Source organism: Myxocyprinus asiaticus, chromosome 34 (genome assembly GCF_019703515.2).
Source record: "Myxocyprinus asiaticus isolate MX2 ecotype Aquarium Trade chromosome 34, UBuf_Myxa_2, whole genome shotgun sequence".
NCBI classification, from domain to species: Eukaryota; Metazoa; Chordata; class Actinopteri; order Cypriniformes; family Catostomidae; genus Myxocyprinus; species Myxocyprinus asiaticus.
The window spans coordinates 26115393-26127707 of record NC_059377.1 but is presented as its reverse complement, the minus strand read 5'-3'; the positions used below and the strand labels follow the sequence as shown (position 1 = coordinate 26127707).

Below are 12315 nucleotides of genomic sequence, written 5' to 3'. Positions count from 1 at the left end.
AAGACAGAGAACACAGTCCCATCACCATCAATGGAGCACCAGTGGAGAGAGTCAGCAGCTTCAAGTTCCTGGGTGTCCACATCACTGAGGAACTCACATGGTCCATCCACACTGAGGCCGTTGTGAAGAAGGCTCATCAGCACCTCTTCTTCCTGAGACGGCTGAGGAAGTTTGGAATGAACCGCCACATCCTCACACGGTTCTACACCTGCACTGTAGAGAGCATCCGGACTGGCTGATTCTCCGCCTGGTACGGCAATAGCACAGCCCACAACCACAAAGCACTGCAAAAGGTGGTGCGAACTACCAGACACATCATCGGAGGTGAGCTTCCCTCCCTCCCTCCAGGACATATATACCAGGCGGTGTGTGAAAAAAGCTCGGAGGATCATCAGAGACTCCAGCCACCCAAGCCATGGGCTGTTCTCTCTGCTACCATCAGGCAGGCGGTATCGCAGCATCAGGACCCGCACCAGCCGACTCCATGATAGCTTCTTCCCCCAAGCAATCAGACTTTTGAACTCTTGATCTCCCACGATCAAAATACATCAGCACTGCACTTTATTACTCTTATATCTCACACCAGACTGCCATAAATTATATTATTATTATATTATATTCTCTCTTAACAACTTACTATCAACCGACAGCCTGAATGTCAATACAGTAAAATACAACCTACTGTACATTCTATATATACTTTTTTTTATTGAATAATGTGTATCTATATTGTGTGTATTGTACTGTACAGTGTATGTTATTATTTGTATATTGTGTTGTGTGTAATTATGTGTATATTAGACTTTAAATTGTGTTGTGTTAATTTGATGTTATTGTAAATTGGTATATGTTTCATTACTGTCACGACTGCTATGTTGATCGGAACTGCACCCAAGAATTTCTCACACCATTGCACTTGTGTATATGGCTGTGTGACAATAAAAGTGATTTGATTTGATAATTATTATTTTTACATTTATAATTGTTTTTATGTCTTCATTTAAGTAATTTTACGCCTGCATGTTTAGACGGATCCTTGTCTGATGGTAAATAGAAGGTTACTTATATATATTTAAGCAATATCACATGAGCAAGAGTGCTATATGGTCCTACATCAGCACTGCTGTGATTCAGCCACAGGCCAAGTTCGGTAGGTAATTACAGCAGTGCTGATTTAGGGCCATATAGCACGATTGTGATATTGCTTATATACAACAGTTCAATGAACAAGTACATTTTAAAAAATTAGTTAAAACTGAGTACGGTCATAAAAAACGCATTTGTGCATGGAACTACTTTCTTATGCAACGGATCAGAATCTGCCGTTGCTGGTTCAAACCAAATGATGCGTCCAAGCCTTCATTACTGATTCAAAACAATGTCACTTCAGAAATAGTTTCACGGCTTGTGCTGTTTCTAACAAGTTATTGGATAAACAAGGATGGGTGTGTGTGTGTGTGTGTGTGTGTTTGCGAGAGTGAGAGAAAGAGAGAGAGAGAGAGAGAGAGAGAGAGAGAGATGAAGCGTGTGCTATCACCTATTGCCACTCCCAAGCAGAGATGCTGTCAGCTTTCAGCTGTCCAAGCGGGGGTATTTCTCCCTATTTCGCGGTAGCCGGTGCGCAAGAGTCATTCACTATAGAAACCGCAGTCTTCTCCGCCATTTTAAACAGCACGTCCTCTCCAATGTGGAAATTCCGGTAAGAGGTAAACACCTTGAGTTGTGTAATTAATCAGTCTGTTGTGTCTATCAGCTGTGATGAGCCTTAATGCTGAAGTTGTTTGTTTAAAGCTATTTCCTACCTTTAGTAGTGTAGTAGTAATATGAGCGATCACGTAGTGCTGTTCTGTGTAAACACTGACTGACGCTGACTTCACCTCACCTAACTGGCTCATATTACACACCAAAATTATCTTTTGCCACCACCTGCTGGCTAACATATGTAATGCAAAAAAAAAATGACATATAAAGAGACATATACAGTAGCTCTTAACACGTCTGCACTGCTCTTACACTTTAGTTTAGAACAGCACGAACACAAGCGGAGTGATACACACAGTGAAGCGTCCGAGTGCTGAGACCATCAGTACTCATGGAACGTCTCTCGTCCAATCAGATTTGAGGACCGGAAATAACTGTTGTGTGTATATATAATTTTTTTTATTGCTTTTTCATTTCGTTTGGAGTGCAATTTGAATTTAGAAATGTATTTGATTTACGTTTTTTAAATTAATTAATTTTCAATGCAAAATCACTAAAGCAAGAATATTCATCGATCTCTCAGCCCAGGGGTTGCCGATGTAATTGGATATTGCAAGATATATATGTGTGTGAAGGAGGGAACTAACGAATTTATTCACACACATGATGTATTTTCCCGGACAACGAAATACCCGTCCAGTAGAGAATGCACAGATGAAGTAGGTTCTTTGCCAAAGTCATCTTTCAAAACAATGAACAACACACATTTTGATTGCACTTAATTTTTTCCAGTTTCGTTTTAATTTTTAATTAAAATAAATAAAAAATAAAGTTCAAAGTTTGAAATCAAGGTGTCTTGGTTTATTGTGTAGGCTTAACCCTAATCCTACTTAACGAAAATTACCCCATAGTACCACCTAGCGTCCAACCAGCGGTAATACCGGTGTTCGTCGGTTTCCTGTGGATTTTTTTTTTTTTTTCTGTGACCAATGGACCAATCAAAACTTTGTCGATCAAGACTCTTCTCATCGATTAACGTTTGGTGGACTATCAGGGGGCAGCACTAACACTATTGGCAGTTTTGCTGAGAGACCTGAAATTAAAATGATACATATAATGTTTTTTTAAGGCCTTACTTTAGATGACCCAACCTTCTCTGGCTTTACATCATAAACAAATGCAAATATTATTTATCTATGGTATGTGTAAAGAAATCATGCATTCATTAAATAGATGAAATGATTTAAATTGTGCAATTATCACGTCATATATATATATATATATATATATATATATATATATATATATATATATATATATCAGTTGGGTTAAAAAAAAAAAAAGTGAGCACAATAAAACCACACTGGCATCCATTCAGGCAAGGTCACACGTTTTTTAAATGACATAAATAATTGTATTTTATCAATTACAATATTAGATCGGCAATTTTGTCGTCTTAATTATTGTTTTCTTCATAAATGTCGTACTTTTTTTGTTTACATTTTTCTGGATTGTGTTGAATAACTTTAAATAAATCGTATTTTAATAAATAATAATAATATTTTTAATAAACAGTCATAGGAGTAAAAAGTGTTTCCTATGAAACTAAACTAAGGGTCACTTATTTTTCCAGCACAAGTTGCTTGTTTCTCCTGAATAATCTGGCAACACTGATTGCTACGCTCACCTTGATAGAAGGACTGTTTAATCATCGATTAAACGAAAGTACGACACAAAGTCATCATAAATTCAGATATTATTCATAGCTATACTATTATTATAATGATATAAGTTGATAACATACCTGTGATAAAATGTTCGCTGCAAAGCCGTGAGTTGGAAATGATCTCCTCAGTCCAGTCAGTTCTGTTAATGGCTTGAAGCCACAGCCGTCTACGAGTTGCCTCGAACTCATTTTTCAACGACGGGATCCGATAAAAGTGAAGCCCTCGGTTTTTGCCATTGCGATTTTGACAGCCAATAGCGCAGCACGACATTTCATTTAGCTTAACCAGAATTTAAAGGTAACATCTAACTTTTTGAGTACTATAGGTTTTGTTTTCTATTCGCGCCGTTGCCACCACTTCCGTCTGTGACGTAGGCGGTGACGTTGCCAAATTTGGTCAAAGTTTGGATAAAAATACCAATAGTTTGGTGTTGGACTGATGAATTATCTGATAATTCAACAATTATTTTATCTGATAAAAATTACCCTCAGTACTATCACTATACACCCGACAATGATCATAGGGAATTTACGTAGTTAACACACATTAAACGCACTGAACTAAACAGCCTCTTTAAAACACCTTTCTCCAGCAACATGGCGTTACTAGTACAGTTCTGCAAGAGCCGACGTTTCGACTGCTCTTATTCCAAGAACTGACCAACAATAACTATACAGAGAAGCATCTCGCAATGTTTCTACTGATTTAACTGCTTAAATAATGGCGGATAAGCTGCTAGGGCAGTTTCGCGCATTTTAGCCTTGAAACAACAACAAATAACACAACAATGGCTTCGTATCTTTTGAATAACCTACACAACAAACGCTTGCCAATATAAAAACGTCACGGAGTAATTGCAGAGAACAATCTTTCTCTTAGCACAGACTCTAATCTGTGGCCAAAACAAAAGTAGGTACTGCAGTGTTAACTGTGTTTAATTTGCAGTAAGAATAAACACATGGCATTCAAAAACATTTAAGCTTTAGTTCCCCACAAGAAAATGAAAATCTGTCATCATTTACTCAATCTCTTGTTGCCCCAAACCTGTATGACTTTATTTTGTAGAACACAAAAGGTGATGTGCATCAGAATATTAGAATCAGTCACCATTCACTTTTATTGTATGGGGAAAAAGATGCAATGAAAGTGAATGGTGACTAATGCTTATATTCTGCCAGCCATTGCCCTTTGTGTTTCACGGAATAAAGTCATTGTAATTTTCAAATCTGCACAAACAAAGACTTTTAGAAGAATATCTCAGCACTGTAGGTCCATAATGCAAGTAATTGGTGACCAAAATGTTGAAGCTCCAAAAAGCACATAAATAAAGCATAAAAGTAACCCATAATGACTCCAGTGGTTTAATCCATATTTTCTGAAGCATTCCAATCAGTTTTGGGTGAGAACAGACAAAATTATAACTCCTTTTTCACTGTATATCTTCCCATTGCAGTCTCTAAGTACGATCACGATTTCAAGCTCGATTACACTAATGCTTGACGCATGCGCAGAGTGCCAGATGGCGCTAGGAAGTGTAATCGAGCTTGAAATCATGATCGTACTTAGAGACTTACATTTTTGTTTGTTCTCAGCCAAAAACAATTGGAATGCTTTAGGAGACCTGGATTAAACCACTGGAGTCTTATGGATTTCCTTTATGCTTCCTTTAATGTGCTTTTTAACATATCCATGACTTTCAAAACAATTATTCTTTTCTGATTTATCGTGTCACATATCATATGATATTTGCAGATAATATAAAAAAACTGCCATCCAAGCTTTATACTCAAATCAATAATCAAGTAATGGGCCACATAACCTTAAAAGCTTTTATACAGTTAACGTTAACGGGAACTGTATAAATTGTCACAATATTTCGGTGTTGTCTTGAAATCCAAAAATCTAAAATTCAAAACACTTCACATGTTAACCATGTCTATTTAAATCAGGAAATTGTGTTTATTGCTGTTTTTCTTATTCACATTCCTGTGTCACCATAATCCATGGAGTCTAACATGGTCTTGGCTTAATCTTCTTATAAAACCTTAACCCAGCCTTAAATGCAGGGTGCTCTGATGTGTTAGCAGTCACTAAGCTTAACTGTGGCTGTGCAGTTGAAACAACAGATTTTGAATGAACAAAGAAAAGAGGAGTTTTGTACTGTAGAACAGAAAAAAAATAAAAAATGAGAGCATAGGTGACTACTCATCACAACATATGACATGTATCTCTCTATCTCAGTCATTCAACTGTGGGAGGAATTGAAGTCAAATCGTCTAGCCAAATACGGCACAGTAACTGCGATCTCAGCTATTAGTAAGTTATGTTATATAATTAACTCTCATGTTAACCTTTGGAGCACTAAAACATAATTTGTCAGTAATCAACTAAAGTGTTTAATAGGCTACTGTTTGTTCTGTGCAAGTTATTACAGAATACAAAACGCAAAGACCACATGGATGAGATTTATTGGCTCCATTAATTATTTCTGAGACCATTTTAAAACTATTGGTGGAAGGTACAATCTTGTGGCTCAATTTTGTGTAATTTAAGGGATTTGATAGATTTTTGAGGAATCCAAAATAATTCAGAGACAGTGTGGCTGTGCAGTATTTTCATTACATTGTAATATTACATTTATTAAATAAAAAAAATAAATGGATTGAAACTCTATGGCAAAGCCAAACAGCCCTACAACACCGAAACATCACAACTTAATATATATTCGGTAGAATATCTGTAGAATGCTTGTAGAATATATTTATATAACTGCAGAAACAAATGAAATATATTCCAAAAAAGGAATTATGCTTGTAATTTGTAGACTCAAAATAAGCCATAATCCCAGCAAGTCTCCACCCAGAAAGATTATTTAAACTAAAGCAAGCTTCTTTAAATGTTATGTTTTTGCCTATGGTTCCTTTGTTTTACCCCAGATTTCCACCCACAATTAATTCAGTTATTGCTTTCACTTGTACTGAGATACTCCTTTCAGTATCTTGGACAAGCATGTTAGTGACCACTTAGCTAAAGTTAGTAAGGAGATTTTGAATGCCAATTGAAATTGGATTTAGTTGGAAATTTGTCCCAGTTGCAGGGTGTTTTACAGAAATTCATTTTTTTACAAAAAATGTGTTTTACACATTTACTGCAGTTCTGTGAATTTCTAATAAACTCTAATGACCCTGCTGAACCATTGCATCATGGACCACAAGGCTTTGATATCAAATCTCCTAACGGCAACCATCCAGGTCTTCAACACTGCTTCCAAGACAAAGCTGAAAGCACAAGGACTTTATCTGCAGGCTGCATAGGCCACTGTGCTTATCAGAACTGACAATACTAGAATTTCCTTGGTCTTGAATTGGATCATTTCTTCAACATCAGGTTTGGTTCTGCTGAAAAAGTGGATTGCAGGTGGAGTATGCCGCTGTCATGTGCGATTGGATGGAAAGACAGTTGTCATAACTGGTGCCAACACTGGCATCGGAAGAGAGACAGCACGTGACTTGGCCATAAGAGGTAAATACACTGTCACTGTTCATCAACTGATCCTCATGAAGAAAGCTGAAACGCCAACATTGGAGTATTTTAAGGATTTAAAGGGATAGTTCACCCCAAAATGAAAATTCTCTCATCATTTGCTCACCCTCATGCCATCCCAGATGTGTATAACTTTCTTTCTTCTGCTGAACACAAATTAAGATTTTTAGAAAAATATCTCAGCACTGCAGTTCCATACAATGCAAGTGAATAGGGACCAAAAGTTTACAGTCCAGAAAGCACATAAAGGCAGCATTAAAGTAATCCATAAGACTCCAGTGGTTAAATCTATATCTTCAGATGCGATATGATAGGTGTGGGAGAGAAACAGATCAGTATTTAAGTCCTTTTTTTACTATAAATTCTCCTCCTGCCCAGCAGGTGGCAATATGCACGAAGAATGTGAATTGCCAAAAACAAAAGAAGAATGTGAAAGTGAAAGTGGAGATTAATAGTAAAAATGGACTTAAATACTGATCTGTTTCTCACCAACTCTTATATCACTTCTGAAGATATGGATTTAACCACTAGAGTCATAGGGATTACATTTATGCTGCCTTTATGTGTTTTTGGAGCTAAAAAATGTGGTACCCATTCACTTACACTGTATGGACCTACATAGTTGAGATATTCTTCTAAATATCTTTGTGTTCAGAAGAAAAACACAAGTCATATACATAAGGGATGGCATGAGGGTGAGTAAATGGTGAGAGAATTTTCATTTTTGGGTGAACTCTCTCTTTAAGGTCACAATGCATATGCATAAATTATTAGACTAGGCCAGACACTATTTTCTAATAAAGTGAATTTCTGTTTATTCTTAGGGGCTCGGGTTGTGATGGCTTGTCGGGATCTTTCAAGAGCAGAAAAGGCTGCAGCAGAGATTCGCAGGTCTACAGGAAATGGCAACATAGTAGTTCGGCACTTAGATCTGGCATCTCTGTTCTCTGTACGGCAGTTTGCTCAAGAATACACTGCCACTGAGGATCGACTGGATATACTTATTAACAATGCTGGTGAGACCTTTGCAACAAACCACACTGTGATTTTAGCTTTATTTTTAATTATTACGTTTTGTGGACAAAACCATTGTCATACTACTAGGAGTAATGATGTGCCCTAAAAGCCTTACGGAAGATGGCTATGAAACCCAGTTTGCTGTCAATCATTTGGGCCATTTCCTCCTGACTGTTCTGCTCCTGGACATGCTGAAGAACTCTATTCCAAGTCGCGTTGTTAATGTGTCCAGCATTGCTCACAATGGAGGTAAAGACCCACCCATTAAAGGGATAGTTCACTCAAAAATGAAAATACTGTCATCATTTATTCACTCTCATGTTGTTCCAAATCCATATTACTTTTTTCTTCCATAGAACACATGAAGAGATGTTATGCAGAATTTAGCCTCAGTCACTATTTACTTTTATTGCAAAAAATGTTTTCATACAATGAAAGTACACTTTGAACACAATCTCCATTGGTGTTCTACAAAGGAAAGAAAGTCTTACAGGTTTGGAACAACATGAAGGTGATGAAATTCTGAAAGAATGTATTTTTTTTGGCACAATATCCCTTAAACATGATCTTGTTCAGTTTTCAAAAGCTATCCATAAAGTTTCTGTTGTACATGTGATATAGGCGACAAAAGATATCACATATGAAAATATCCATGTTTACTCCGGAGCAAACCTTACTGATTTTGTGAGTCTTAGGGAAACATTATTATTTCAGAAGTTCATGTGAGATCGTTCCTAAATGTACATCATATTTCAGTTCAAATACCTGTCTCACAGGTAAGATCCACTTTGATGACCTTAACTTCAACAAAGCACCATACGATTCCCTGGTCAGCTACAGGCAAAGCAAACTTGCCAACCTGCTGTTTACTCGCGAGTTAGCAAGGAGGGTTAAAGGTTTGTGTTTCATCACTGGTACATCAGTCTTGTTCAAGCATATCTAGAAAATGCTTTGATAAGCTGCCCTATACAACAACAACCCACTGAATATTGTATTTTTCCTTAAATAGTGTTATAACATTACACTTGATTTGTTTCTTTTCAAATCAGGGTCTGGTGTAACAGTGTATGCCCTTCACCCTGGAGTAATCCGCACTGAACTGGGCCGTTACGTGCAGACTAGACATCCACTGCTCAGTGCCCTGTTGTCTCTTCCTGCCCTCCTACTGATGAAAAACCCAAAGCAAGGTGCTCAGACCTCCATCTACTGTGCAGTTGCTGAGGGGCTGGAGACTTACAGTGGCTGCTACTTTAGGTGAGCTGGTGCATTGTCATCATTACCCGTTGTACACACATCTAGGTATAGGCATCATTTGCAGTAGGACCTGTGGGCCCATTCCCCACAACTTTATTTCCATGGTAGATTTTGTCTGTGTCACTATGTATGCATCTCTTTTGCTGAAAAGGGAAATAAAGCTTGCGGCTGGAATTTGTCTAATATAGAAAGCTTTTGAAATTGTTGTTTAAATGAACGTGTCTTGGTCAAGGCAGAGTTCAACCAAAAATGATATTTCTTTCATCATTTACTCACCCTTATGCCATTTGAAACTTGTATGACTTACAAAGGTATTTTCATAGATGTACAGTATGATGTGTTTATATCCATTAGAGCTGCACGATTCTGGATAAACTGAGAATCACGATTTTTTTACTTAGAATAAAGATCAAGATTCTCTCACGATTCTGAAGAAAAATGCTTCTTTCAGTGATTTACAAAACCTGGACATAAGGGTATTAAACAAAGTAAAATATAATTTATTAGAGGTTCTGACAAAATGTTCTCTGCTTCAGTCTATGCAAAATTACAATGAAGTTGTAAATCAAATATATAAATGTAAAGTCCACAAGAGGGCACAACGAATACATTATAAATCAAACAGCACCTTGTGATTATTGAAAAAAAAAAAAAAATCCTGTTAAAAAAACTGCATAATAATAAAAAAAAGTGATTTAAACTGTTTCTCACATGCTAAGTAAAAAGCAAAACGAGCAGAAAAAAGCTTCATTAACAGTTCTATGTTAACTTGGTATTGCACTTGTAAGCAAATATGCAATAAAACAGTTATTTTACAAAAGTTGTTTTTTTTTTTTAAATAATACAATGAGGCCTTCAGTGTTTCTCTTGTAAAACTTGCTTCAAGCTTATTTTGGAATTATTCAAGAGCCAGTAATTAAAAAGAGAACAGAGTAAACAGTGCTTTAAGTTTTTTAGCAAAAGTAGCAATTAAACATTAAAAAAATTATAATATAAAACATTAAAAAAGGTAATTTCATGCAAAATGAAACTAATTTAGTCAAATCTTGGTAATGCCGGTATTTTCGTAGCATTACAAAACGTATTAAAATATTGAACAGAACAGAGATTGTCACACTCCTAGCTAATCGTGGCTGCACCCTGCAGTTTGTAAACCACTGTGCTGGACAAACGTTTTAGTTTATTCAGCATCTCGTGCAGGAGTGCTATGTTTTGTAGATGCCATATAAAATTTATTAACATTTAAAAACGTGCCTTGAAGTGAATTCTGAATTTAAATTTGACCGCCTTACAAATGCATGCCAGTGGAACGTTAATATACATTGCAGAATGGTTGTCATTTAGAAATGAGATGGTGTGGGTGTCTGAATTGAGATCGCGATCTTTAACGATTAATCGTGCAGCTCTAATATCCATAAAATGCAAACCAGTGCGGTCCAAACATTTCATGCTCCAAAAAGGACATAAAGGCAGCATAAAGTTATTTTAATACTGTCAGTCGATTTATTTATTTTTAATTGCGATTAATCGCATATTTTGAAAATGCTGAAATTTGTCACCATATATGCTTATTCTCCTGTCAAAATGAATTTATTTCCATCTTAGGAAAGAAAACAAAACAATATGTAACAATATAATGCTTAACATTTTCCAAACAGATAGAAATGCACTAAAATAGCAACAATTCAAGTAACATTAAACATTTCCCAAAGTCTAATTGGGAGGATGACTAATTGAAAGAACTAGTCCCCCCATAGGTTGCATTTTCATTGCAATGGGTAGTACATTTCTTAAACTCTCATCCTCCACTGTATTAATCTGCCGGTAGACTGTGGCTATCCACTTTCCTACAGAAATCATGAAGCTGCATTCATGATTCGTGTCAGAGCATCAACGCCAGCATCAACTGCCGCTTTGAACTCCACATGAAAAGTGCTTATAGACAAAAAAATGTCTCATTCTGGGTTTTGGTGATGGTTAAGACTTTGTGTGCTTCTGTGGTAATTAAAATGCGCCTTACATAGGCTGGAAATATGTTATTTTCTATCACAAGTCCCATCTAGGCTTGTTTTGTACATCAAATAGCGCTAAGAGTTCCTTTTTCCATAATTTTTCACTGCCAGGGAAGCGCTGATGTCTGTGTGTTTCTGAAGTGTGTGTCAGTGTAATGACTCCAGGTGGACACATTACAAAGGTTCCACCCTTCCATCAAGTGTTTATGCTAGTTTATGTTGTATTAACAGTAAATGCATTAATCCCGATTAAGAAAAATATACACCTAAACTTTTTAAATGATTGCATGCATTAACGTATTAATTCTGACAGCTCAGAGTTATTTATTAAAAATTAGTAAAAGTCATGTTAAAATATGAACAAATTTAAAGCTGGTCTGCTCGATATTGTATCTTAATGACAAATGCTGAAAGGTAGAAAATGAATATCTTAAGTGACCAAACAGTACAGGAATTCGCAATGTCAGCATTACCTAATTAATATTCATTAGAAAAGCCTTGAACTTTTACTTGTAAGTTTATTCTGTTTGTTATAGAAAGTACCCATGAGATAATATAGCATGCATGATTGAAGCATATTTAGTGTTACAGTTTCTTAAAATATTTCAAATACATTTCTGACATTTTTATGCTTATTCATTGACAACAGAGATTATGATTGTATGACAACAGAGATTATGATTATGTTGTTATGATTATGACAACATTCTGTTTACAGTGATTGTAAGCTGAAGGAACCAGCTCCAGAAGGTAAAGATGATCTCGCTGCCCTGAGGTTGTGGGAAGTTAGTGCAAAGCTTGTGGGCTACAGTGAAGAGGACTAACACCCCCAACATCTCATCAAGCCCTACTCTTAATATCACATGCCTATATATAAATGCTATGCTCTCTCAGGGCACCTTTGAATTTTTTTTCTTCTTTTTTTCCCAAATGAAAGTTTTAATAAATTAAATAGATGATTAATATAAGCAGTTTAATTAGAATTACAGAATCTGGAATGCGTTTTAGTCTGGATCAAACATGTAGTAATCCGCCTTCCTTGGAATTGAAGATTGCCGTGA

The 12315-nt window shown here is 36.3% G+C and overlaps 1 protein-coding gene across 1 annotated transcript; it reads left to right on the top strand.

The window, feature by feature from the left end:
• Window positions 1-5650: 5650 nt before the first annotated feature.
• On the top strand, window positions 5651-12110 carry zgc:153441 (retinol-DH_like_SDR_c domain-containing protein). Its single transcript, XM_051671275.1, has 7 exons — window positions 5651-5744; window positions 6816-6950; window positions 7796-7987; window positions 8076-8237; window positions 8765-8884; window positions 9038-9242; window positions 11973-12110. The coding sequence occupies exons 1-7, from the start codon at window positions 5651-5653 to the stop codon at window positions 12076-12078; spliced, it is 1014 nt and encodes a 337-aa protein (XP_051527235.1). The 3' UTR covers window positions 12079-12110.
• The last annotated feature ends 205 nt before the right edge of the window (window positions 12111-12315 follow it).